Below are 27,308 nucleotides of genomic sequence, written 5' to 3'. Positions count from 1 at the left end.
AAATGAACAGAATCTTGCTGCTTTCTTGCTGTGAATGAGAGAAAGGTAAATAGATTTCATCTATCTTATAAAGTGATGGTTAGGTTTAATTTAGTATAAATTATATCACCCCACCCTCCCAAGCTTAGCAATCTTCTGCTAACCTTATTTCCCTTTCCACCTGAAAGGTCTAAATGTATCGTTTCTAATGCCAAACTTGGAAAACTAGCTTGTTAGGAAAACTATAACATCCATATGCTTTTTTTACCATTACATAAATTATTGATTATTGCATACTTAAAATTTGTACAGGTATGCGAAAGAGTATTTTATTTTGCAAATTAAATGGAATATTGACATTGAAAAATTGAACATTAATTGAAAAAGAAAAAAATAGAAAGAAAAACAATTACTATGTTAAGGACTCCCAATAGGTATTGACTAATATTTTATGGCAGGAGATACATTCCATTAAGAATAAAATGTCTCTCCTTGTGTTTTATTGATATATTTTTTTAGATATGTATCCTGCCTTTTCTTCAGGAACCCAAAAAGGCAATGTACATAGCACTCTCTCTGTTTTTTTTTCTCCACCATTTTGAGATAGATTGAGCTGTGTGAGAGTGATGCTCTAAAGTCACAGAGAGTGATAGCCTAAGTAAGCTTTTATAGTTAAGGATGCTTTTAAGCATGTTTACCAAATCCTGGCCCAACCCCAGTCTTTTTGGATCTGTCCGATCCAATTATTCTAAGGACCCCAATAATTTATACCGAGGTTTTAAATCAAGGAAAAGAAAGACTTCATATTCTGCTTTCCAGAATCCTCACCCACTCCCAACTAAGATTCTAATTATTACAGGGTGCTAACTGTGCCTGGACATATAGCTTATTTTAGCACAGGAGGATAGAGAAAACTGTCAGGACAATAGAGAAAAAAACAAGTGTTGATTTTTAATGACCATTCCAGAACTTGGAACATAATAATGAGGTCTCTATTTAGACTGGTTAAGGCTCTGCATAGATATATTTCTGGAACAGGTTAGAGATACATTACATTTTACCTGGAGTTCTGACTTTTTTATGCAATTAAGTGCATCATTATTCTAAGATGATATCTTGTTTAACTGTTGATTTGTTCCAAACCTTTTGCAGAGCTAATGCGAAATTAGCAGAAGCCAATACTCAACTCTATCATGAGCGTCACAAAAACAAGTCTTTACTTGCCAACAGCTTTATAAGTGGAAGCCTTTCTTCAAGTCCTGTCCTGGAAACAGTTCAGATGGGAAATCTTGGCAACAATTTAGCATTAAATAAATCTCTTAACCTTGGAGGAGGATTCCTGAACACAAATGGAACTGCATTAGCCTCAAAAAACAGAGTGGAAGCTTACTTAGCAAAGGTTAGTAATTGTGAATGTCATTTTAAGCTGTAATTTCTGTTCTAACTTTAGGTTATATTTAAGTGAAAAGTTATTTCATTTTGCAAACAATCTTTAACTCCTTATCTTGTTTTAGGCATAGCATTTTTCTAAGAAAAACAATGAAACCCCCAAATACTTAACATCTTAATTTCTATTGTTCTTTTATGGAAGTTTAACTATAAAATTATGCATAGATAGGCTCTATGGAATGCTTAAAATATTGATTGAAATTTTGAATATTATTTAAAAGTCAAATTTGATTGTTTTGTGGTTTATCAGTTAAATGTGTGGCAAATTTTAGAAACATGATACTCGTCCCATCTTTAGAGACTGTTATGCAGAATTTACAAATAGCTGGAGTAGCTGCAAGAAAGTAAAGTAAGACAGAAGGCATGGGACCTGTCGGTTCTCAGTGGAAAAGGCATAACATAGGGCAGAGGTTTCAGCACAAAAGGTATACTTCCAAAGACTCCAAGATGGCAATGCTTAAGAAACAGGACCTGGAATGTGCTGCCCTATTCCTTGTGTTGGGATGGGCAGATAGGGAGAGGCGTTTTACAGTTCTACAATTGTACTTTGATAATGATGATGATGATGATAGCAGCAACGTCTTTAATTCTCTCCATTAGTTTGCTATCACTATAAACTGGTAATAAGGTGTACTGTAATTTAACACTTCATTTAATAACAAGAAAGGAACAATGAAACAAAATAGTGAAGTGTATAATAAATTGCCAACATATAATGAATTTTGAAACTTCTTACAACAAGTTCAGTAGTGAACATATTAATCCAAAATGAAAGGGGAAGAAAAGGAAGTAGAGATAATAAGTCTATAAAGGGATCTGAATGTAAAATTAATGGGAGTTCAAGAAAAAAGGAAAGATAGCATAAAAAGAACTGGGAAGTTGAATAAGGAGCGGTTGAAAAGTAAGGGAATAAGGGAATTGTATGCAAATCACAGCTTTTTCATTCCCATGGTGTTTTTTAGATATTACTGTTTGGTTAAAATAGAATTAATAGCAGAAAGCAACACAAAGCATTTTATAAAGACCAACATTTCCCCCAAAAGCATTCTAATCAGAGACACCCTAAATAAAGTACTGATCTTTCTTACCATGATACTTTGAAATTAAATAATAATGGTAATAATAATAATAATGATGATGATGATAATGGCTTTTGCAAGTTGTTTTCTGCAGTCTTCTCAAGTTACTTCATGTAAGTCTGAATTAGTTTATGTCTTATGAACTCACAAAATCCTCTCCAAAGCACATATAGCTTAATGTGACTGCTGAATTAATTACCCTTCTCTGCTCTACCTCTCCCCAGAATGGGACCTTCAGGCTCTCACCCTTGGCTACGCCTCCTTTGCCTCCAGTCTCCTGCCTCAGCCCATTTACAGCCTGCTTTCCTCCTCCACTGTCATTCGTCCTGGGCAATGGGCCTCTGGCCCTCCACCCCCGTGCCCTTCAGCCTGGCCCATTCGCCAACACATCATTTGTCTTTGTCTTGCCTTTGGCCACATGGGACAATTAGCCACCACCCAATTGGGTGCCAGGCAGAAGCCATGATGCTTCTGGCTGCCAGTGTGCAATAGGCTATTGCTGGGGCTATGGGGGAGGTACAGCAGCTGAATGACAGTGATGCATGGCTTCAGGCACGGGGGAAAGCAACTTCTGGCATGGTGTGCAACAGCTGAATGTAGTTGCGCACGGCTTCAGTTGCGGGGGGAAGCAGCTTGTGGCATGGGAGGGTGCGGCAGCTGAATGGCAGTGGCACACTGCTTCAGGCACAGGGGAAAGCACCTTCTGGCATGGACCGGGAAGCCAACTGCATGTTCCTCCATCAAGTTTTTATTTTTAAAAAATTTATACATATCATTATGTGGATGGTGTGGTATTTGAGTATCATACATTTCAATACAGATAAACATTTTCATAATTATTACATTTTATTTTCCTTATTCCATATTATTTCCCCCATCTTTTACACAAAATTTTTATTTTCATATAAATATTAACAAGTATGCAATAACATCTAAATCAATATGCTTTAACATACAGCATATTATCTTTCGTTATAATTTCAATAGTATAACCCTCAAGTAGAAAAAATATAAAATTGCCCATCTGTTTTCTTTTCTCCTGTATACCATATTTCACCCAATTTTACAACAACAATCCATCTCCTTTCCTCTTCTTTCTCCTCCCTCGCTTCTCTTCTCCCCTCTCTTTCTCTCTATTTCCCTTCTCTTTTTCCCTCTACTTCCCTCTCTCCTTCTCCTTTCCCCTCTCTATTTCCCCTCTCTCTTCTCCACTTCCCTCTCCTTCCCTTTCTACTCTTCTTCTCCCCTCCACTTCCCTCTCTCCTTTCCCCTCTCTACCCTTACTTTTTCTTCCCTCCTCTCCTACTCCCTTCCACTCCACTCCATTTCCCTCTCTCTTTTCATTGTTGTATATAATATTCCCAATACCTACAGGATATGGTGTATTTTCCAATTAATATCTCTTTCAACTATAACTATATTTCTTAAAGTTACATTCAAAAATAAAGGAAACGGACTTAATCACTTAAACATGTGTTATTGATAATAATAACAATCATAATTATAATATAATATTGATTAATGTTCATGTTAATAATTTTACACACATCATTCTAATCATATATATATATGCAACTACAATATTATTCTTTTAATACTAACATCACTTCATTGATCAAACAGCATACCATCTGAATACCAGTTTCTTACATCCTAACATTTCAAGCTTACCACCATTTTCATTCTTTGTGTCTGTTTTTCATCTTTCTTTTCCTAACTTATTTGACTTTGTGACACATTGCTTTATACCCTTCCATTCTAAACTTCCACTAATATTTTTCCCCCTCCACATTATTATATTCAAGGACATGATACTCTGTTTTGTTATTCATATTCCCATTATTTAACTCTTCCGCTCTGTATATTTTAAAGTTTGTTAATACACATAAATATATCTACTTTCACATTACCTACGCAAGTCATATTTTATACACTTTTAATAATACCATCATTCAACCTCTCGTTTCCAATTAATAATGAATTCTCATTCATATTTTTCCAGTTTCATATCTATTTGTGGTAATGTTTATCCTAATATTTATTTGTATTAAATACCAACTAATTGTCCAGCCTACAGTATATCATTCTAATATTAATAAAATTATTAACATATAATCATGACATATCTATAACTTTTTCTCCCCATTATCTCTTATCCACATCCTATCCTTTAATCCTACCTTTTTTTTACTTGTCTCCCCGTTTTCCTCTTAAGTCTTTTATTCCATCTACTTCAAATTTTAGATTCTGAATCCATAATTTAATTTTTTCTCCTTGCCCTGTCTTTTCCCACTGTTTAATTTGAAAGCTTTCTGCTCTAAATCCTATCGTTTCCCTCCAAACCTCTTCCCGTTCGTCCCATTTCTTTTTAAAATCTTTTTAAATGTTTCCCCGTCTTAATTCCTCAATTCTTATTAATTTTAATTGTGTCTCCCCAAATATTTCCACTATGTCCTTGTGTAGTTCCAGAATAAGGTCTTTAATGTCCTTAATGTTTTGAATCATTAACTTCATTCCGTTTGAGTCTCCACTATCATCAGTTCAGAAATCAAACCTCCAAGTCAAATTTAAATGTCTCATCAATGTTCAATCAAATCAGTTAGTTACTTCAGGGATCCTCCACTCCTCAAGTCGTTTTTGTATATCCAATAGTATTTAGGGGTTCCCAGACACAAATTCTTTTTCAGTCTCCAGTGGTTAGAAGGTAAATATAGTTCAACAGTTATTCATTTCAATATTTACTCTCAAGTTGCAAAAATTCACTGTCATCAGCAGATGGCGCTCTTTACTTACTCTGCTGCCTCTCTGCTTTTATTTTGACTGCTGCCACTCTGCTTTTATTCTGACAAGTCCAATTTATTTCTCTTGCTTAGTTTAACTTATAACTCCGTTATTTATGGCAAATTATTTGAAGAAAAGGTAGGTTCATAGTTCCAGCATCTTAATATGCCTTCTTAATATCACGCCTTTTGTTTTGGGGATTCCATTTCCAACTTAATTTTCTTTTTAAACAAATATTTACTTCTTTAAATTTCCAATATGCTTTTTCACAATAGTTACATGCCGCTGTAACAAATTGTTCTAAATGATATTCCCCTTAAATTTTTGGGAGGTCCGGCTTCAGCTGTAAATCTTTTCTTACCCAGACAACACACCATTCACTGTTTCTCTGCTCATGCACAAACCTATGGTTTCTGGCTGTTCCCCGGCTTCATGGCAGCCATTTTAATCTCTGCTCCTAGTCTTCAGGTGAGGGGGTTTTCCAAGTCAGGGAGATGCGGCTCCCCTCAACCTGCAAGGTGGTCCCCCTTTGCTTCACCACCCATACAGGATGGCTGTGGCTTCAAATGAAGCCCCCAACATGGAAAGCTCAGAACAGACCTGCAGAAGTCGCAAATCTCGCTTCTGAAGGCACCGGAAGTTCAACCGAAAATCTTAAGCCAACTGCATGTTCAGTGTCAGGCAGGCAGGATCAATTACAGAGTGGCGTGGGGCGGGAGGCTGGAGTCCATGATCAGAGGCAATGGAAGGAAAGGGTCTTTTTTTTTTTTTAACCTCACAGCAGCTACAGGCAGAGCAGAAAACAAGCAGGCAGTGGTGGGCGGGGGCCTTTCCATTTTGACCCCTCAAAAGAGGGAGGGAGAGTGGAAAGGAAGCAAGCAAGGAAGGAAGGATAGATGGCTAAGGGCCTGGGTATGGTTGTTCTGTCCCCAAGCACATGCACACACACCAACAGACGTTCAAGAGTTAAAGACCAAACCAGCTGGCAAAATCCTTTTCCTTAAGATAACAGAACTTGGCAACAACCTAGTGGCTGCCTGCCAAGAGTTTATTATTTACAAAGAGGAGAGATAACTTCTGATACATCAAAAGAAACAGCTCAATAATTACGGAGTTAATCAAGTCCAGAGATAGTCCAGCTAAGTCTTATAGCAAAAGTCCGGCAATGCAGAATGGCGTGGAAGCTTTCAGCTTTGTTCATCACAAGGTTTGACTGGCCACCACACTCCCTTTTATATCCTGTGGGGTGTGGTCCAGTGACTCAGCCTAATCTCGGGCACGCCTTTTCTTCTGTTGCACGCGCTTATCTCTGCGACGCTGGCATGGATCCAGCCAAGACTCATTACCCTCATCATTGTCCATCTGTGGCTGCGTGGACGTGCTTGGCCCCGGCCCTATCTCTTGCCCTTCGACGGACACCGAAGGCATTGCCAGAGAGGAGGGTCCTGGAGAGGGAGGCCTTGCCAACTCCTCTTCTTCACTCTTGGAGTCCTCTCCTGCCAATGACACAGGCTCAGGTAACGGAGCCACAACAATGGTGTCTGGCGACAGGGATCTCTGGGGTGCTGGGTGGGACCTTGGCAGTAGATCTTGACATGTAGGGTTTTTTCCAAAAGAAAATAGACTGAAAAAAAGAAAAATTAATTACCACAAAAGGCTGCAAGAGGGACAGTGAGGGGGAAGACATAGAGGCAGGCTGTGACATTGGGGAGGAAAAGTATGAGAGAGATGAGAGAAGCTGAGATGGGAACTTCTTGCAGCCTTCCACGGGACAGGGAACGGGAGTTGGGGGGCATGGCGCAATGCAATCTCCCTCCCCTCCCCTCCCTCCCTTTCTTCCTTTCTTTCTTTCCACTCTCCCTCCCTCCCTTTAGAGGTCAAAATGGGAAGCCCCACCGCTGCCTGCCAGTTGTCCAGTCTGCCTGGAGCCCCTGACAGCTTTAAAAAAAAAAACCTGTGGAACAGCGCCTTCTTTTTCCTTTTCCCACCTTCCTCTCCAGCCTTCCTGCTCATGGACTCCAGCCTCACGCCACCCTGTACCTGATTCTGCCTGCCCAACACCGAATGGGCAGTTGACCTCCCACTCCATGCCAGAAGCTGCTTTCCCCCATGCCTGAAGCCATGCGCCACTGGCGTTCCGCTGCTGCGTCCCCCCTCCATGTCAGAATCTGCTTTCTCCCATGCTTGAAGCCTTGCGCCACTGCCATTCGGCTGCTGCACCTCCACCATAGCCCCACAGCCTCTCCAATTGCCTATCGCCCATCGCACCCAATTGGGTGGCAGCTAATTGCCCTGCGTGGCGAAAGGCCTGGGACAAACAGTGTGTCGGCAAATGGGCTGGGCCGAAGGGCATGGGGTGGAGGGCCAGAGGCCCATTGGCCAGGGCGAATGGCTGGGGGAGGGCCAGTGGACGAGGGAAGATGGTTGTAAGTGGGCTGAGGCCGGGGGGTGAAGGAGGTGTGGCCAAAGGTGGGAGATGGGTCCTAGACCCATCTCTCCCCTCACCCAATATACAAAAATAGTATACAACATACTAAAACAAACTTTATTTCTAAATTGGGGGCTTTTGGAGCAGACTGGACAGATGCAGTGAAATTGCTAACTGAATGATGTTGCCTGTTAATCAAGATATTAAAGATACTGAAGACCAAAATAAAGCAATTCCGATTCTATGTGATAATCACATAGACCTTTTATGAATTGAGAACATTCTGTTTAATAATCATTTAAAGATGAAAACTTGAGATAGATATATTAAATATATTACTACTCTAAAAGTCTGCTTACTTTTAAAGCATGACTTCAATGTGATGTTCAGTAAATTAAGTGGCTGTAAAGTAGAATTTTTTTCTATTTTTTGTTATAGCACAGTTATTACCTTTATAAAGGTATGAAACTTTGCCGCTGACATTTAAAATAAGCTAATTTGTGCCTTAAGAATGGAACTTTTGCCACATAATATAATTTAAACAAAAAATGGAAGAGATAATAATACAGCTTTTAACATTTTATTACATTGTGGAATTTTTTTTATTGTGCTTAGTATGTTCTAAGCCAGGAGTGGGCAATTGTGGCTCTTTTACAACCTGTGGACTTCAACTCCCAGAATTCCTGAGACAGCTGTTCTAAGCCAATGGTGGTAAACTTTTTAGGGACCGAGTGACCAAACTGTAACCCAAAACCCACTTATTTATCACAAAGTGCCAACATGGCAATTTAACCTGAATAATGAGGTTTTGTGAGGAATTTTAATCACTCTTTCACAACTTGACTTCTCCCTGGTGGCACTGGATTTCTTTAACAGCACAACTCAGGAATGAGGGAGTGTAGTGCAATAGCCTCTGGAGGGCCATCACATCCTTCCTCCCTCCCTCCTCTGATTTCACCTTCCTTCCTTTAATCCTGCATGTTATGGTTCATTATTGTTAGTATTTATTTAAAAATGCTGTGTAGCTTAGAAGCTGCATAACAGCAGCTGTTGTTTGTGGCTGAAGCTATCCTGGTTACTTATACACACACACACACACACACACACACACACACACACATTTTTATTCCACTTTCCCTGGGTCCTTGGGAAAGGAATTGCATCTTTTCCCCATCCCCGTCTTTAATAAACCCTAACCCCCCTCGCAGCCTTTTAGCTTCTATTGTCCCATCTAGCTTCCCCCTCCCCTTAAAACAAGGCTATGGAAGAAAGCCGGGAGGGGGGAATCTAAGGGGGAGGGAAGAAGAGACCCAGGCAGATCCCTCTCTGAATAGCCTCTCACCCAGATTTCATCTGATTTCCTCTCCGATCCTCTGACAAACAGACCCCACCCCCTTTTTGGGACTCTTGACCACTGGGCCTTTATTTTTCCCATTTATTTGGGGGAAATTGGATTTTTATTGGGTCTTCCCCCCGCCCCATGCCAAAAGGAAATCCAGCCAGGCTTCTCCTAGAAGCCCCCCTATCCTTTACCCTGCTCCCTACCCCCCACTCAATCCCACTTCGCGACAGTGGAGCAAGCACTGGCATGTTGGAGCGACGTGGGAACGTGCCTTCTGACCCTCCAGCGCTTGGCCTGCAACTCTCCGCACTCCTCCATGCCTGGCTTGCTGAGGAGGGGGGGAAGCAGCCCTGACGCCTCCGCTGCCTCCCCCCCCATGGCTCCAGCCATCGCTGCCCTGCTTCCTGAAAGGTGCGGTGCAGTTCAAAGGCAGCAGCTCACGTCTGGAGGTGCCAAACAGCGGGACAGCTGTGAGAGCCGGGCCAGGCCTCTCCAGCATCCAACTCGCCAATGGTGCACTTCTGTTGAGCCAGCCACACACACCCCTACCTCCCATTGGGCTTTTGTGCTCAGTGCTCAGCCGGGAGAGGAGAGTGCTTCCCCACGCCACCCCTACTTTCTCTTGGCCCCGACGACGAGTGAGGAAGAAGGATAAGGTGCAAAAATAAAAAGAAAATATTTATTCTTCAATACCCATGAGAAATTAAAGAGAATGTGAATTTGATTTTTTTTCTTTATTTTACATAAGCACATATTCTTCATTTTAGCTGTTTAATTTGCATAAATCTTCTAAATGTCAAAGTACTATATCAGTTTTAAAAATGAATATTTCTACAAAATAGAGCAATACAGCAGTGTTTTTATAAACACTGGATTGGAATCAAATTCGCAAACTAGACTGGGCAAAAGATGGAATAAAAATCAATGGCACCTATTTAAATCACTTAAGATTTGCAGATGATCTCTTCTCACAAGATCCAAAACAGCTTCAAAGACACATACAAGAGCTGCACAATACAACCAGTGAAACATGGGCACTAACCTCACAATACATAATACATGTATAATACAATACATGTATTATACTGAAGACACTCTTATTCCTGTGATGCAGCATATGGCAAAGAATGTAATATTGGTAAACTGGGGCCTTATAAAGCACATGACTATCAAAAATAAACATGCCAGCAGCAAGCATGCCAAGATTAGCACCCTTCCAGCATTGAATTCTGCAGTCGTACAGGATTTGGCTAAACCATTGTTGAAATAAATATAATTTAACTGTTTGGACAAAGTTGACACCATGTGTCACTGTTGTGTGTGTATATAATATATTCTCTTAAAGTTTTTAATAAACTTCCTTACTTCAAAAAAAAAAAAAAAGATTTGCAGATGATCTCTTCTCACAAGATCCAAAACAGCTTCAAAGACACATACAAGAGCTGCACAATACAGCCAGTGAAACATGGGCACTAACCTCACAATCGGTACAAAAACTACAAGTGGCGCAAAGAGCCATAGAAAGGTATATGTTCAGCAAAACAAGACAAGATAGAAAAACCTTCACATGGATTAGAGAACAAACAAAAGTATACAATATCATCAAGAGAGTAAAAGAATTGAAATGGAAATAGGCTGATCACATAGCAAGAAGAACTGATGATGGCAGGTGGACCAAGGCAGTCATAGAATGGATCCCACTTGATTAAAATGCATCCACGAAAAAGACTTAAAACAAGATGGATTGACAATATCAGCAAGTATTGTGGGCCCAATTGGTAAAAGAAAGCACACACAGTATTGATTGGAAACATGTGGAACAAGCCTTCATCCTGAAATGGATAGACAATGGCGATGATGATAGATTCAAATTTGGGTATGTGGTACTGGGTTGATATGAGCATTTTTTCTGCTACTTCTTAAAGCTTCCTTTCCCACAAAATACAACATAGAATGTAAAATCATAAGACTTTAAATGTAATGGACTGTTGTTTAGGCATCCCCCTCCCCTTTCCCTGCTCATCAGGTAGGGATACTTTCTACTCTTCAATCCTCTGTGCAGCATTTTCACCAGGCTGAAGATAGTCCTGCAGAAGGTATGAGTAAAATGTGTTGGGAAATGCTCAGCCAAGCACGGAGGAGGATTCAAGTGGGGAATTTGCCTTGAATCGTTGTGCAGCTGCAAGAGATCCAGATCTCACCCCCCTTCCCCAGCTCCATAGAACTTTATTTATCAAGCAGTCTGGGGAGATTCCTGTATTATAGGCAGAATACAATAAAGTAATTTGAATGCTACAGATGTGGGTCTTAATTCTTGTTATTTAAGTACACAGAACCAAATTATTGCATTCAAATTGAGGCAATTTAATCTTGGTGATATGAAGAAAAATGGAGCACAATTCTATGTATGTTACTTTAATAGGACATTTTTGTATGCTTCAGTGATGGGTGTTTTTCTTAGAAGCTGCTTTGACTGATACAGTGCTATATAAGGATATATAGCAATATTTTTCCCCAGGTATTTGGTAGTAACCATCCCAATAACAGTACAATGAAATCTTAATTTGGTAAGGGTAGCATATTGCTTCAGATAACCAAGCAACTGCTTATTTATGGTAATTCTGCCAAGTGAATTACTTTATGGAAAGCATTTTCTTTCTTCTTTTAACTTGGAACAAACTTCAAAAATATTAATAACCTAATAAGTAGTCACATATTAATTTTCATTCTATACAATTTGGACAGGAAGGCATTGAGATGTGTATACATAGTATAGATTTCTATACTCAATGGAGGAATATCTAACTGTCTGATGTAAAGTTCTAAACCTATTCAATATGTTTTGTGAAGTCATTTGATCCCTTGACAGTGTTCATTACAGGTAAGCAATCTGTCATAAAAGGAAGGTACCCCAAATGAGCCAAACACTAATGAATATACATAAAGAAAAACGTGAAAACAGTAAATAATGCAAAAGAAGTAGATGATGGAAAGAATACTTGCTATTAGGATAGACAAAATAGATAAGCTTCTTACTTTGTTTTAAAGAAACCTGTAAAGAGAGACAGAGAAGGTAAAGAAAAACTAGACATGAGTGAGGAAGAAACTGGAAGTGGAAGGAGGCAGAATGAGAATAAGGCATGTAAAGAGGGAGAGAAAAAGCAAGTAGGTTAGTAATTTTTTTAAAAATTTCATTACATATATATATATATATATATATTTAAAAGGGGGTTAAATCCATGTTTGCTGAATTCATCTTATTACCAAATTAATTTTGGCTGAAAGAAATTCTTAAAAATAATACAATGATAGTTTAATGTAAAGTTCCCAAGTTTCTGCCATTAAAGTGCCTTGAGATTCAGTGCATTGAGGCATATATATATAACAGAACATAGTAATTCTCAAATTAAAAACTGATCCATTAGAAAGATTGTGTTCAGTAATTGAATACAATTGTTTCCCTGTAAATACCAAGTGTATTCACCTAACCGTACCTTAATTTACCAAGTTATGTGAACCTTTCTCATAAACATACGCAATATTCTTTCTTCTTTAAGTTAGGAAATAATTAGATCAAAACATCTATAGCCATAGTTTTCTGTTTCATCCAATCTGGAATATCAAACTAATATGTAACCATGATTTTTAGGTTGAAAGAAAATAGGAAAAATCCACTGTTATTTTTGTAATTGCATATGTGTTCATTTGATAGAATAAATTTCTGTAGATCACCTTGTCCAAATTTCTGCCATATATATACTCACAGGATGGCAGAAAGAAAAAGAAGCATTTTTCTAAGTTCTATTCTGAGCTTGCTTTATATTATTAACAGTTTTGCTTCCATTGCATTTAGTAAAACAGTTTAATACCAGCTCCAAAGCTAGAATAACAGGGTTGGAAGGGACCTTGTAGGTGATCTAGTCCAACCCCCCACCCAAGCAGGAGACTTTACACCAGGGGTCCTCAAACTTTTTGAACAGGGGGCCACTTCAGGGTCCCTCAGACTGTTGGGGGGGGCGGACTGGCTAGGTGGGTGTGGCTGGGACCCCATGTGATTGGGTGGGCGTGGCTAGCTGGCCATGTGACTGGGTGGGCGTGGCTATGTGCATAGGAACTACTCAGGGGGCTGAAAAAAGTTATTTCTGACTGGTCGTTGCACTTTTGACCGGTCCTCACACTTATGACCATCCTCACATTTATGCCCGTTGCAGCATTCTTAACAACTTTGTCACTCATTTCACAACTACTTCTCTTCACCACGGTGACAAGATAGGGCGCAAAACGTAAAATGTGAAGACAGTCGTAAGTGCAAGGACTGGTCATAAGTGCGAGGACCGGTAAAAAATAACTTTTTCAGCCCTCTGAGTAGTCCATCTGCACAGGGACTACCCAGAGGGCTGAAAAAAGTGATTTCTGACAGGTCCTCGCACTTTTGACCAATCATCATTTATGCCAATTGCAACACTTAATTAAATTAATTAAATAAAAATGACCTACTAGAGCGGTCAGAGGCAGTCCGAGGCGGGCGTTCGGGCCAGCTGCAGAGCAAGGTGATACAACCGGGTTAGATAGGCCGCTACTGCCCAGGTGGGAGGCAGGCGCAGGCCTACAGAGCTACTGCAGGGTGAAGCTATGGGATGGGGTAGGTCAGGGGTCTGCAACTTTAAACACTCAACCTTAAATACATGTAAGTGCAACCTTAAACCTGGGTGGGCATTGCCAATTCCATATCACTTACTCCCACCCAGATTTTGTGGCTTCCAGTATTTTCTTTTAAACAGGTATCTCTGTGTGTCTCTTTCATCTCTCTCATCTCTTTCTTTCTCCCCCCCCCTTTCTTTCTCTCTTTCATCTCTCTTTCTCTCCATCTCTTTCTCTCCCCCCCCCCCTTTCTCTCCTTCATCTCTCTTTCTCCTGTCCTGCCCGGGCGGCGGCGGTGGCAGTGCACCTACCGCACCATCAGGTCGCGATGGGTGGGCATGGCCAACTTTTTTTTTTTTTTACTTTTAAAAGCATTTTTTCTACAACCTTAAGAGGTTGCAGAAAAAAATGCTTTTAGAAGCCTCTGCCAATCAGGCAACTCAGCTGGGATCGCCAGAGGCTTTTAAAGGCATTTTTTTTCCTACAATCTCTTCGGCCGAAAAGCCAGCCATGCAAGGAGTGGGTGGGAGTGGTGGGGCGGGGGCAGGGCAGGGGGCGGGGCTGAATCCCACCACTGTGCAGGCCATACCCGGCCCGCGGGCCGTAGTTTGAGGACCCCTGCTTTACACCATTTCTGACAAACTGAAAGCTTCCAGTGATGAAGCTTCCACAACTTCTGAAGGCAAGCTGTTCCATTGGTTGATCATTCTCATTGTCAGAAAAATTCTCCTTATTTGAATCTCTCCTTGATTAGTTTCCATCCATTGTTCCTTGTCTGGTCTTCAGGTGTTTGGAAAATAGCTCTATAGCAGCCCCTCAAATATTGGAACACTGCTATCATGTCTCCCCTGGTCCTTCTCTTCACTAGACTAGCCATGCTGAGTACTTGCAACCATTCATTGTATGTTTTAGCCTCCAGTCCCCTAATCATCTTGCTTGCTCCTCTCTTCACTTTTTCTAGAGTCTCAGCATCTTTTTTATAGGGTGGTGACCAAAACTGGATGCATTCTAGGTGTGGTCTTACTAAGGCTTTATAGAATGGTATTAGTACCTCAATTGATTTTGATTGTATCCCTCTGTTAATGCAACTTACGATTGTATTGGCTTTTTTGGCTGCTGCTGCACATTGTTGGCTCGTATTTAATTGGTTGTCTAATAAGACTCCAAAATCTCTCTCACAGTTACTGCTATTAAGCCTGGTTTCACCCAGTCTATGTGTACTTTTGGTTTTTCTTGCCTAAGTGTAAGACTTTACTTTTCTCTACATTGAATTTCATTTTGTTAGATAGGGCCCAGTGTTCAAGTCTGTCAAGATCCAACTGGATCTTGAGCCTATCATCTAAAGTGTTGGCTATTCCTGCCAGCTTAGAATCATCTGCAGATTTGGTAAATTCCCCTTCTATTCCCTCATTTAAGTCGTTTATGAAAATGTTGAAGAGACTAGGCCTAAGACGGAATCTTGTGGTACCCTACTGCTTACTTCCCTCCATGTAGACGTAGACTACTCATTGAGTACCGTTTGTCAGCCAGTTAAAAATCTATCTGATGGTGATGCTATCTATGCCACTTTTTTCTAGCTTACCAAGAAGTAGGTTGTGGTCTACTTTGTCGAATGTCTTGCTGGAGTCTAAGTATATTATGTCCACAGTATTTCACTGGTCTGCTAATTTAGTCATTATGTTGAAGAACAAAATACGATTGGTTTGGCATGATCTGTTTTTAACAAACCCTTGCTGACTTCTAGTTATTACTTTACTTGTTTCTAGATGTTGGCAGATCTGTTTTTTTTTTTAATCTTTTCCAGTATCTTCCCAGGTATATTAGGATGATGTTAGGATGATTGGTCTGTAGTTTCCTGGGTCTGGGTTGTTTTTTTCCCCCTTTTTTGAAGTTGGGAACTACATCAGCTCTTTTTCAATCCTCTGGTACTTCCCTGGTGCTCCAGGATTTTTGAAAGATGTGGTACAGTGATTCTGAGATGACACCTGCCAGCTCCTTTAGAACTCTGGGATGTAATCCATCAGGTCCTGGTGATTTGTATTCATCAAGATCAGAAAGGTGTTCTCTTACTATTTTTTTTGCTTATTTTAACTTTTATTTCTTGTCTGTCTTTTACAGTTAAGTTTTTGGTAGGTTGTAAAAAGTCATTGTAACACTAACCTCAAGGGCAACAAATTTGACAGTGATTTAGGATCATAAATTGCAACTTTGCTGCCTACTTCTCATGACAGTTCCACAGAATACTATACAGAAATCAAAGGGCCCTGCTGAATGGGGTCAGGCCAGAATATAAAGGGTCATAAAATTTATACCACAGATGTTTCTGTCTATTTAGTCAGCAAGTTTGATATTTTCACACAAGAGAATAAACTGTTATGGGAGGAGAGGCATGAACGCCTCCTTCCCACACCCAGCTCTATACAACTACAGCAAAGCTGGATCCAGTCCATAGAGGAAAAGTCATAAAAGATTAGTTTAGGTGATTCTTTAAAAAATAGCAGAATTTCTTTCTGCATAAATCTGTATGCCTGTACATTAAGTACATTGAGGTGCAGACTTTAGATTAATTGATTTCATTTACATTTATATATGAACCTTCAGGATTATATGCTAAATTATATTTCAGATTTCCTTATAGGTTTCATTTCCTGATTTATCCATAACATTTTTGTCAGAATGCAGATTTTAATAAATAATGAAAAACTACCGTAAACATTAATATATTGTAAACTATGTACTACTTATATAAGTTCTTTTGCTTTTTATACCATTTAAGTAATAATTTAGAAAAAGTTTTGGTTTCTTCCTCTTTCCATAGCTCTTTAACCTTGTATCAATTTATAGCAAATTATTGCTGAACTGTTGCCATTTGAAAGATATTAAAATATTCAGACTTTAGAGTTAAGTTTATTGTTGCATATTTCTAGGTAGAAATTCTAGCTAGGATCTAGAAGAGGTTAGCCATGTTTTAATCTCATTGAAGTTTGAAATAGTTAACAATGATCAGAACAATGATCTTGATTAATATCTTATTACTTTTAATTAGGACCAGTATGAATAATGTCTTGTGAAGTCAGCTTTCTAGGTAGAGCAGACAGATGATATACTAAATAAATGTTAATTTAGAAATAAGTCACATTGAATTATGGACTTAATTAAGTATGCATGATTGGCTCCTCCAAAGTAGTTTACCATTTCTTTTCGCATAACGTTTCTCTTTTCTGATACTCCTTTGTAGATTAGTCACTTTCATTTCTGTCATCAAAAACCATACACTTATGGCTTGCTCTTTACTTCTTCAGCTCCTTGATCAAAAATCTAATTCTCCCTTCTCTTCTCTGCAACCAGAAACTTAACAAGGTGTGTAGTCAGTATTGTTGAATACCATGTAATTTCTTCTGCTGAGCTATTATATTGTTCTGTGTCTGATTAGTTAAATACCGCACATTACACTGTAAGAAAATAACACAGTAAAAATTACAGGTATGAGTAAAATAATAATAAATAACCCATTACAACATATTTATGTAATGTATTTAATGTGTTTTACTATATTTAGAGTAATTGAAAATTAGTCATTTTAGTAATTCAGTATTAACTTTCTAATTAGGAATTCCCTTATTCATAGTTCCACAGTAATCTAAATTGTAAATCAATATGATTTGAGAATATGGCTGTAATATTGAGATCTATGGAACTATATTCCTGATAAATTTGCATGGCTAGTTTCCTATGCAAATTTACCAAAACTAAATTTATTTTAGTGAAACATATCTGTTGTAGAAATATCACAGACATCTTCAACCTTCTTGGACTTTCAGCTGTTTGCATAGTTCAGTTTTCTATGCCATACATACTCAAGAATTACAGAGCAATTAGATGACTTTTGACTTTGTCTCATGATTCAGCAGCTGAAAGGATTATTTTAATCATGACCATCTACAGCAGGGGTGTCAAACTCGTGGCCTGCAGCCCAGATGCGTCATGGGCTGGCCATGCCCACCCCCATTTTAGCAAAGAGGGGAAAAGTCTTAATATGTTACGTGATGACAGTGTGATGGCACGAGTTTGACACCCTTGATCTACAGGGAAAGCAGTTACACTCTTATCTCCCTTGAAGCACAGATAGCAATTTTCCCAGATTTACAACTTTCTAAATTTATTTTCATTCTAGATAAGCATTTTTTAAAAATTAGCAGAAAGCAATGACTCAAAATCAGAATTCTAGGAAGGAATTTTAAAAGAAATTTAAGCGCTATTAGCATGTCTGCTATACTTCCTCTGCTATGTTCTGTCCTCCCTGTCCTCATAGAAACAACTATAAAGGGTCATAAATATTTTTATTTGACTTTCTAAATACTTCAGAGTTTCTGAGAATTCGGTGGCATATAAATGTAATAAATTATTATTATTTGTAAAGTTCCTTTTATAGATATATTTCAGGAGGTAAGCATAATGACTGAATAAACAAGACTGAGCAGCTAAATTTATTAAGAACTGAAGCAGAATTGTAGGTAACATTAAGTTAGATTGAAAATGTTGGTTTCTTTCTCTTTCTGGACAGTCTTTCTGAGAAGGTGTGCTGGATGTTTGCCATCTGGAATTATTTGTAAAAATAATATACAAATACAAATAAATAAATAAAAATCAACAAAATTATAAATTGAAAAAAAGCCAGGAAAAGTATTTATTGGAGTTATATATTGTCTGTCTTTGTGATTAACAACTATTAATAATAAATTAAAAATAATAAAACTTAGTGCCTAATTAAAACCCATCATAGTAGACAAAGCAGCTTAAATATAGAATATCTATATTGATAAATAAATAAAATTGTGCCTTTGAATCAGTGTTGACTGCTGGCGACTATCTGGACTGGTCCCTGCAGGCTTTTTGGCAAGATTTCAGAAGTGATTTACCATTTCCTCCTTCCTTAGGCTGAGAGAGAGGCCTTTAGTGACTGAGCTGGCTTTGTGTCTCAGTTGGGACTAGAACTCACAGTCTCTCAGGTTAAGCACTACAACAAACTGCCTCTCTAAATACAGAGTATTTGCCTAAATAAAAATATATTTGTCTATTGTCAGAAATAAAACAAAGTGCAAGTTACCTTGGTATTCCAAAATTTCACATTAACCCAATAATTTGTAATGATGCCAAGACAGAAGTGTTTTTAATATTTGGGTAAATTCAAATGCAGGAGAATATAGCTTTAGCTTTGTCTGAACACACTTTTATTAAGTCATAACCAGTATTCTTATTTAGTGGTGCATATCATAATAAGGCCATATAGGATATAACTATGGCATGTTTCATCATGACCAGATTCAGCATCTTCAGAATGATATGTCTGGCACAGTAAACTTAGCTGTGCAAGTGCATTCTTAGTTTTTAAGATTCTGTGGGTAATCTTGGACCCAAATTGTAAGTTTTCAAAGAGTAACAGCATCCAATATACCAAATTCCTATTAGTTAATTTGCCTTCTCTTGTCTAGCTTAGGCTGCAGTTTACCTTCCTTCAACCCATTATTGGTCTTATTCACTGATAATGTGGTGCTAGTAGTAAGAGATGTGGTGCTGCCTACTAGCAGATCTGGCTTCAATAAAAGATTGGACCAATTCATGGAAATCGGCGGACTAATGACTATTAGTTTTGATGCCAGTATTATCTTTGAAGGCCATCTGCAGGCAGACTAGTGCATTTCCTTGTGCAGTTGATTCACCACTATGAGAACAGATAGTGGAATTAGATGGGCCATGGATCAATCCAGCCGGACACTGTTTATATTCTTAAGTACCTGAAAAACTTTACTAGTTTTCATCCAACAGTAGGAAGATATTGTAGTGGATTCCATATTGACTCATTTAAAAACAAGATACTCCTTTGAAGATCTGGTGCTAAGGTTGTTCAGTCCCCACATAGGCCAGAAAGATGAGTTGCTATTCAGATGACTTTTCAATACCTAAATGTGCAACCAGCGGCAAAAACTGCAGCTCCATGAAGTACTTTACTTTGTGTAATGTTATCTGAGCTAATGGAAAAATAATTAATCCACATTGTGAAAATAAAGTAAACTCCAAAGCCTAGTGAGGTATACACCTTTCTTTTTAGCACCATGGCAAGTACTGGTTCCACTGGTTCTTCAGTTATTCTCTACAGGATATTTGCCAGTGTTTCTAAACTGATTGAAATTATTCTGAAACCAGATTTCCCTCATCCTGACAAATCACATGAAGTGATCAATGCATGAAAGAGTGCTGCCAGAAACTAACATAGACTTCTGTGTAGATTGATTGTTTCTCTTTTTCCTAATGCAATTTAGTATATAACACTAAATAACAAAGCATACAAAGAAGAAAAATACATAGGTGTATTTGTAGTGCAGATTGTGCATATAAATTGCAATCACAATGTTGAAGCTGCACCTGTAAAAAATATGTAGTTTACATATTTTTTTAAATTGCGTTTGCACTTTAGTTATCTATGATTACATATGTGTACATATATGTATATGCACACACTGAGACAGATTTGTTCTTTAGTCAAAACGTTTTGATTTTGCATTTTAAGGTACCTGTGAAATCTACCTTTGATTGGATATTATATTATCAGGAAGTGTTGATCCATTAATGCTAATTCATGATGTAAAGTTTTGATCAATGCTAATTGAAAGCTAGGATATATTTTTTTAAAAAACTAAGAGAGTAATGTATGTAAAATTTGCTAAAATATCGTATTGATACTGCATTTATGTATTTTTATTTTATATTTAGTAATATTTCAACCATAATCTAAATATAATTTCAGATGCAGATGGAATTAGAAAAAAGTATCACAAAAGAACTGGACCAAGGTAAATAACAAATTATATGCTGACAATTTGAAACTTGTTTTGCTGTTGGCTTTGTTTCCCCACCTCCACCCTGCCGCTGCCAAGAAAATGATACAAATACTGAAATTTTGAGACCCTGCATCTCATCATTTATGTTTTAGAACAGGGCCGGATGCGTCACATGCTGGCTCTGCCCCCACCCCGTTTAGTGAAGGGGAAAAAAGTCCCGATACGTCACGTGACAACGCGAGTTTGACACCCGTTTTAGAACCTAAATGTGGCCACAGTAAAAACTTTAGAAACTTAGTTTTAGAACATAAAAATATAAAACCCATTATTACCTGCTGACAAATAAACTAATCTATATGATAGAAATATAGTTCTAGTGTATAATATACAAAGTAATATAAATAGAAGGAAAAAGGAAGTATCTAATATTTTAGATCATAGAAATATTATAAGCAATTGTTTTAGAGCAGGGGTATCAAACTGGATTTCTTGGAGGGCCAGATCAGCATTATAGTTGTCCTCCGTGGGCTGGCCGTGGGGAAGGGGAGGAGGAAATGGGACGGACTCCCCCTTGCAGCATCCTGCCGGCCAAACTGGGGCACGGGAGGGCCATGGGCAGCCCCCGTGTGCCCCGTTTTTGGCCTGGACTGCCTCCTGCAGCACTGTGGGCCAAAACAGGCTGCGCAGAGGTCACCCCCGGGCCCTGTTTTGGCTGGCAGGGTGCTACAGGAGGCTGTCCAGACCGAAAACAGGTCATGCGGGGGCTGCCCGTGACCCGTTTTCGCTAGCAGAGGCACCATGGGCTGGTTCTTTGCTATTTTCAGGCTGGCCCTGCAGGCCGGGTCTAAGTACCCATGGGCCAAATCCTTGAGTTTGACACCTCTGTTTTAGAGCCTCAAACACTCAGAACTAGCTACATATTCAATAGATAAAAGGTAAATTTAGCTCCATTGAGATTAATAAAATTGAGGTCTAACATGTTCCATTGATTTTAAACATCATAGTATGCCAATTTATAATGGATGAATTGCTTTAATAAAGTAAACCAAGAAAATCAATGTTGAGATGGATATGAAACTAAGTTAGAAGTTGCTTATATTATTCAGGTACTTTATTGCACATTGGAAAGTTTTTTCTAAAACAATGTATATGCATGTTTCATTTTGGATTATCCAAATGAAATAGAAAAAATAACATGTAAAATTAAACTAAAAATGTGAAAATGATACTTTAATATTCCTACAAGACATATAAACTTTAGTGTTTTCATCAAATAACCATGCCAATTTTTAGACTGCAGAAAATTCTCACTGTTCTCCGATCTTGGTTGTTTGCTTGTAGCATTTCATTACTCAACTATGTAAGATCACTGCTATTAAGTGTGGAGCTTTGTTTAGTGTGTGTGCACTCACACATGCGCACCCACATACATATTGTACATACAGCTCCCTGTATATAAATATAGCAAATCACTAGCACTGATGCAGTTACCTAGTTGGATATTGAAATGCCTGCAAGTAAACAAACAAACTCAGAGCACCAAGAATTCCACATTCAATCCTGAGCTACATATATTCTCTTCTATTGGAATGTCTCAATTAAAAGCATTCCAGAAAGCCTACATTATTGGGTTTATTGCAGTTTGTAGCCTGATTTCTGCTATATATAATCTCAAAGCATTCCCTTTGACTGTTCCAATATGATTTATTCTGCATAGAAGATATTGATAATTTAGGATAAAACTGTTATCCTTATTTCTAAAACGTGTATAAAGTTTGCAAAGGTATACACTGTGGCTAGAAAGTTTTTTTTTCTTCCATAGCAAAATAGTTAAAAATAATGCTCATAATATTCGACAAAATTGGCATTGATACTATTGTCACTGCATCAGATATTATGAAACCTGTAAAAATTACTCTTTTTTCAGCTAAAGCTGAACTTGATGCCGGATCTGTTAGAGTCTCCCCTGTAGGATCAGTTGATGGATCTTCAAAAAAATCAAATATAGACCAAGATCAAGTTTCCAAGGCAAGACAGCAGTATCTAGATGTTTTAAAGAAAAACTATATGATTTGAATAAAGTCTGCAAACTTGTAGATATGACTTGATCGCTTAACTTTTCAATAGGATGCATATCTGGCACAATGCACTTGTATGTAGAGAAAATACTTTATAGACTTGTGGTCCCTGTTTTGTTCTCTTCACCACCCCCATATTTTTTCTTTAGTAAATTCACACTATTCTATGACTTATAAAACTGCCTTTGTTAGGTTTGTAGTTTATATGTATATAAAAAAAAGTCCTTCCTGGATCTGCTCTTGTACTTTTATTTGCATGTTGTCAGATAAGTTACTATGTTTTTCTGATACATTTGCTTTATGCCGTTAAATGCATTCCATATAAATGGCATTTCTACTTTTTATTAATGACTTTTACATAGGCTCAGCATTAGGCATCCTATTCTGATAATATGCTGTTCCAGAAGTAGTGCCACAAGACATTTGATCTGTATTTTTAAGTAGTGCTGAAAATGCACTGATGATTTGATTATAACAAACCTCAAACATTTTCTATATATTGAACTAATGGTTCAGGCTATTGTTTATTTTTTAGTTTTTCAAGGGTGGTGCTGTAAGGTATCTGGTGCCATTGAGCTAGAATATGCTCAAGTGATACAGTGTGTCCTAAATTTACAATTTCCGGAAATTCTATTAATTTTGAATGTTAGCACATAGGAAGCATGCACGCACGCGCGCACACACACACAAGCCCCAAGATGTATCACAACTTTTAGCGGCTCTATTCATTAGAAGAATGATAGCTGGTAGTGGAATTCTGTCTCCTAATCGCAGCTGGAAGATTAGAAGGATCTTGCACACTGAACTATAGGTTGTGGAAAAGGAAGTTTCATTCATAATGTTGCAAATCATCCTCACTAACATGAATACATTCAATTATTTAAAATGTCATAATAAATTACAATGGCACAAACTGCCCAGTCATTTTTTAAGAAATTAAAAATATTTTTTATTTATAAAGTACACTTGTACGTAATGTGATTTATTTAATATAATTTTAAAATATTGCTTTTTCTGAATGTTTTTCCTAGCAAAATATTCTTTTTGTGTCAGCAGTTTAGAATTTTCATTTCCTTATGTTCTAAGCTATAACACTTCTAGATAACAGTTTTTAAAGTTGCTTTTTCCAATTGCTATGTTGGAGTTCTAAATACATGAGTCAGTAGTAAAATGTATACTTCAATTTACATAAAGCTATAACAGTAAAAAATAAGTATAAATGATCCAATTATGCAGATTTTAAAAAGGAGTCATGCCATTGTATAAATAATTCTGTAAAGCAGTCCTTATTCTTTTGTCTTTCAATGTACAACTGAATTCAAAGGTTCTGCTCGAATATTTCCCAAGTCAAGGGCTGAATCTGTTTCTTCATCTATTTCTCCAATTACAGCTCTGAAAAAGAAATTTTGATTGCTCTAGTTACATATATTTTAAATTAAATACCAAAATACCTGCATGCTATTCTATTACAAAAATAGTTATTTCTACTTAATATTATTTTCATATTTTGCAGCAAACTGAAAAGTATTAATGAAATTCTACAAAAGAAGGATATAATATCTAGCCCATGTGCATTGTACTGAAATAATTATCACATAAAAAAACCCTTGGAGACAATAACTTGCACCAACAATACAGAGAAGTATTTTGTGCAAAAACGACTTTAAAAAAGAAAATAAGCCATTATTTTTTTCTCTTAGAATTGCAGTGATATACATGTATACAAAAGTAAATTCAAGAAAAAATACAGAAGGTTCAGAGGGAATGTCAAACTTTGACATGACTTGACTGCTTAAGAAATAAAGTCTGGTTATGAGAGTTAGACAAGAGGTAATATTAATGAAAGAGGAATAAAGAACACATATGGGTTGGATTATAAAGGAATTCTATATAAATATTAGTATGCAAATAGTTGGAAGGGGCAAAGGAAAGTGAATTTTCATCAGTGAGTAGCATGAAAAGCCTTAGCAGGCTTTCCAAACTGAGGTACCACTCTTGGAGAGGTGTAGACGGAGTCCAGGGGCAGTGTGAAAGCCTTTTAATTACATTGCTACAATGCATCCACCTTTCCCAAACTTTAATTGTACCGTATTGTTTTAATTGTTCGTTTGATCTGGATTTTTAAGGGAGGTGTGTATTTTAAGATTATACTAAAGGGAGGTGTAATGGGGAAAAAACTTTTAGGAACCACAGCTTAGAGGGATACCAATAACCTTGTTTCCAGATAGGCTCTCAAATAACAGATGATTTCATACCCTAATTGTAGCTGGGATTACATTAACTTCAAAATAACACTTACACATTATCTCCTCTCACAATGTATAATCCTAATACTACTTGTTCCACTCCTTGTGAAGAACTGAATACTCTTTCATGGCTCTCATCCAAAATCAAATTGATTGTCTGATCAAAGCCCTTGAGAGTGCCCTAAAATAAATACATAAATGCAATCTATCAAATTTTTATTCATAAAGCATATTTGTTACAATTCTTTATTTTTCACCCTTTAAAAATCTGAACAGCAATTCATATTTAAATGAGATGGATAACAATAAATTATATATTGACATCAAACCAGGTCTGGACTGTTTGGGTTTTTTTTTGTTTTTGTTTTGCTTACCAGTGAGTTTTTATACATCAATCAATTAAAAAGGTAAAGATTTTTCCTTTCCAGTCAAGTGTGATCTAGCAGGCAGTGCTCATCTGATTTCCTAGCTGAAGGAGCCAGCATTGTCTGGACACTTCCATGATCATGTGGCCAGCATGACTATACAGTGAGGCGCATGGAACGCTGTTACCTTCCCTCTGAAATGGTACCTATTTACCTACCTGCATTTACATGCTTTCAAACTGCTAAATTGGCAGGACGTGGAGCAAGAATGGGAGCTCACAGCATCACCCAGTACTTGGATCTCAAGTTGCCAACATTCTGATCAACAAACCCAGCATCTTAACCGCTAGGCCATCATAACCAATCATTAATATCCATTTACTTCATTGCACACTTTTTTCTCTCAAAAATTGGTTTAGGGTTAATTAATGGTTGTCAGTTAACGCTGCAAATCTAGATATCCATACTGTAATCACAAGGACATCACACCCATTATTTCCACAATGGGCAAAAAAGTCCTGAATGAGATTTTAACACTAGTGGCAGGAAAATAGCATGACAGCCCACTTTTGATACAAGCCAAACATTTTAGAAAATAATGAGTTTAAGAGGAAATCTCACCACAATCATTCGACCATCTGAAGTAATCACAGCAACAGTACCTAAAAGTCATGTCAAGGAATGACCTTAAATTGTATCTTTGTGAACGTGCGTGTATGCTCCTCCCAGCTCCTGCCAAATGAAAAGGATAAGCTCACACTTGCTAATGCTACATATAGAGAGCCCTTTAAGAAACTGGATCTCTCCCCGTTCAAAACCAACACTTCGGCAACTATGACCTCTTTTCCTCACAGAAATGTGATGCCTGTGTAGGCATATACTTCGTATGCCTACAGCTCTCTTACTGTTCCATTTTGAAGAAACCCTCCGGAGTCGATTGCACCGCCCAGTAGGGCGTCGCTTTCATTTTACAGCAAAGCCCGCCCCCTCCCACGAAATCGAGCCATCCAAGCGGAGCCGATTCTTGAAAAAAAGAGAATGGCAGACTTTGCAGCCAATTGCAGGCCGCCGAACATCCCCTCGCGCGCGCGGAACAATGGCGAAGACTGAAATGCGAAATTAGACGGGAGCCCCTCAACGCTTTACTTTCCCATCCCATTCCCACTTCGCCCCTTCAGCACTCGCGTATTTTTCACCACGTTTGTAGTGTTTGTGGCAAAGGAAGGATACGGTTGATGTAGTTTTCCAACGCGGAGGTCATAGCGACGATCCCTATTGAATCCTACGCTCCTAAACTATCGCGAGGTTTCCCGTTCTCAAGCGAGAAACTAAATTCTCTCACGTGGCATGGACTTTTGTGACGCGCGCGAGCGAGAGAAGCCAAAGCTCTGCAGAGCATGCGTTATGTAGATTCTTAAGATGTAGAAAAGGAGTAGAGTAGTCACATCTTCGGTAGGAAAGAACTCTTCCGGTTCCATTTTTCTTGAGGGAAGTTACTGTTCCCCCGCACAAAAAATATGGCTGGTTAGATATGTTTTATACACCTTTCCTCAAATTAAAAAGAAAGACAGCCTTAGAATGTTAATTTTAAATGCAGAGTTAATTTAAAAACGGCGCCAAGGAAGAAGGATTCCTTGACAGTTAAAGGTTTAGAGTTCAAGAGAGGCTTGGCCATCAGGCGAGTCTATGGTGGCCGGATGTTATCGGTCATTCTCGCGATCATACGCGGGGCGGAACAGGACGGCGGGAGGCCGAGCGCTTTGGTGACGGCTTCTCAGTCGGTTAGAGGTAGACTGATGGCCGACCGGGCTGCCAAACTTCGGACCATCGATGGTAGCAGGAGCTGTTTTGCCACTATTCAGTGCTTGGCTGGATTTTTGCAGCTCGGATCCTTTGGCTCGGGTCTCCAACCTTGGGCACTTTAAACCTGGCGGACTTCAACTCCCAGAATTCCCCAGCCAGCAAAGCTGGCTGGGGAATTCTGGGAGTTGAAGTCCGCCAGGCTTAAAGTGCCCAAGGTTGGAGACTCTTGCTTTGGCTCACTCTCTTCCCAATTGCAGGGCTTGGTGGTCTATTTGAAG

The 27,308-nt window shown here is 38.3% G+C and overlaps 2 protein-coding genes across 18 annotated transcripts in view; one reads left to right on the top strand and one right to left on the bottom strand.

Moving 5' to 3' along the window:
• The window catches only part of ANKRD26 (ankyrin repeat domain 26), a 93,234-nt gene extending 70,600 nt beyond the window's left edge, over positions 1-22,634 (top strand). For 9 of the 17 annotated variants that reach the window (XM_087874187.1, XM_034431046.3, XM_087874186.1 and 6 more), the window contains 3 exons: positions 1,132-1,378; positions 20,505-20,550; positions 22,466-22,634. In XM_087874187.1, coding sequence (XP_087730313.1) covers positions 1,132-1,378; positions 20,505-20,550; positions 22,466-22,614 — 442 coding nt within the window. In that variant the 3' untranslated portion in view covers positions 22,615-22,634. Of the gene's footprint in view, positions 1-1,131; positions 1,379-12,106; positions 12,228-16,937; positions 17,060-20,504; positions 20,551-22,465 lie in introns of all 17 variants that reach the window. The other 8 variants (XR_015728998.1, XR_015728995.1, XR_009621263.2 and 5 more) reach the window with 6 other exon arrangements.
• Positions 22,635-23,540: 906 nt separating this feature from the next.
• On the bottom strand, positions 23,541-26,605 carry LSM8 (LSM8 homolog, U6 small nuclear RNA associated). The gene is made up of 4 exons (XM_034431049.3): positions 26,458-26,605; positions 25,849-25,889; positions 24,916-25,043; positions 23,541-24,008 (listed from the first exon to the last, which is right to left on the bottom strand). The coding sequence occupies exons 1-4, from the start codon at positions 26,486-26,488 to the stop codon at positions 23,918-23,920; spliced, it is 291 nt and encodes a 96-aa protein (XP_034286940.1). The 5' UTR covers positions 26,489-26,605; the 3' UTR covers positions 23,541-23,917.
• Positions 26,606-27,308: the final 703 nt, after the last annotated feature.

This window comes from Pantherophis guttatus, chromosome 7, assembly GCF_059756535.1.
Source record: "Pantherophis guttatus breed Tessera chromosome 7, ASM5975653v1, whole genome shotgun sequence".
NCBI classification, from domain to species: Eukaryota; Metazoa; Chordata; class Lepidosauria; order Squamata; family Colubridae; genus Pantherophis; species Pantherophis guttatus.
This window is presented reverse-complemented; position numbering and strand designations above follow the sequence as displayed.

Coding starts and splice junctions, on each gene's coding strand:
- LSM8 (XM_034431049.3), bottom strand. CDS start 26,488: ATGACCTCCGCGTTGGAAAACTACATCAACC. Junction 25,890..26,457: donor GTTGGAAAACTACATCAACC/GTATCCTTCCTT, acceptor CATGACTTTTAG/GTACTGTTGCTGTGATTACT. Junction 25,044..25,848: donor CAGATGGTCGAATGATTGTG/GTGAGATTTCCT, acceptor TATTTATTTTAG/GGCACTCTCAAGGGCTTTGA.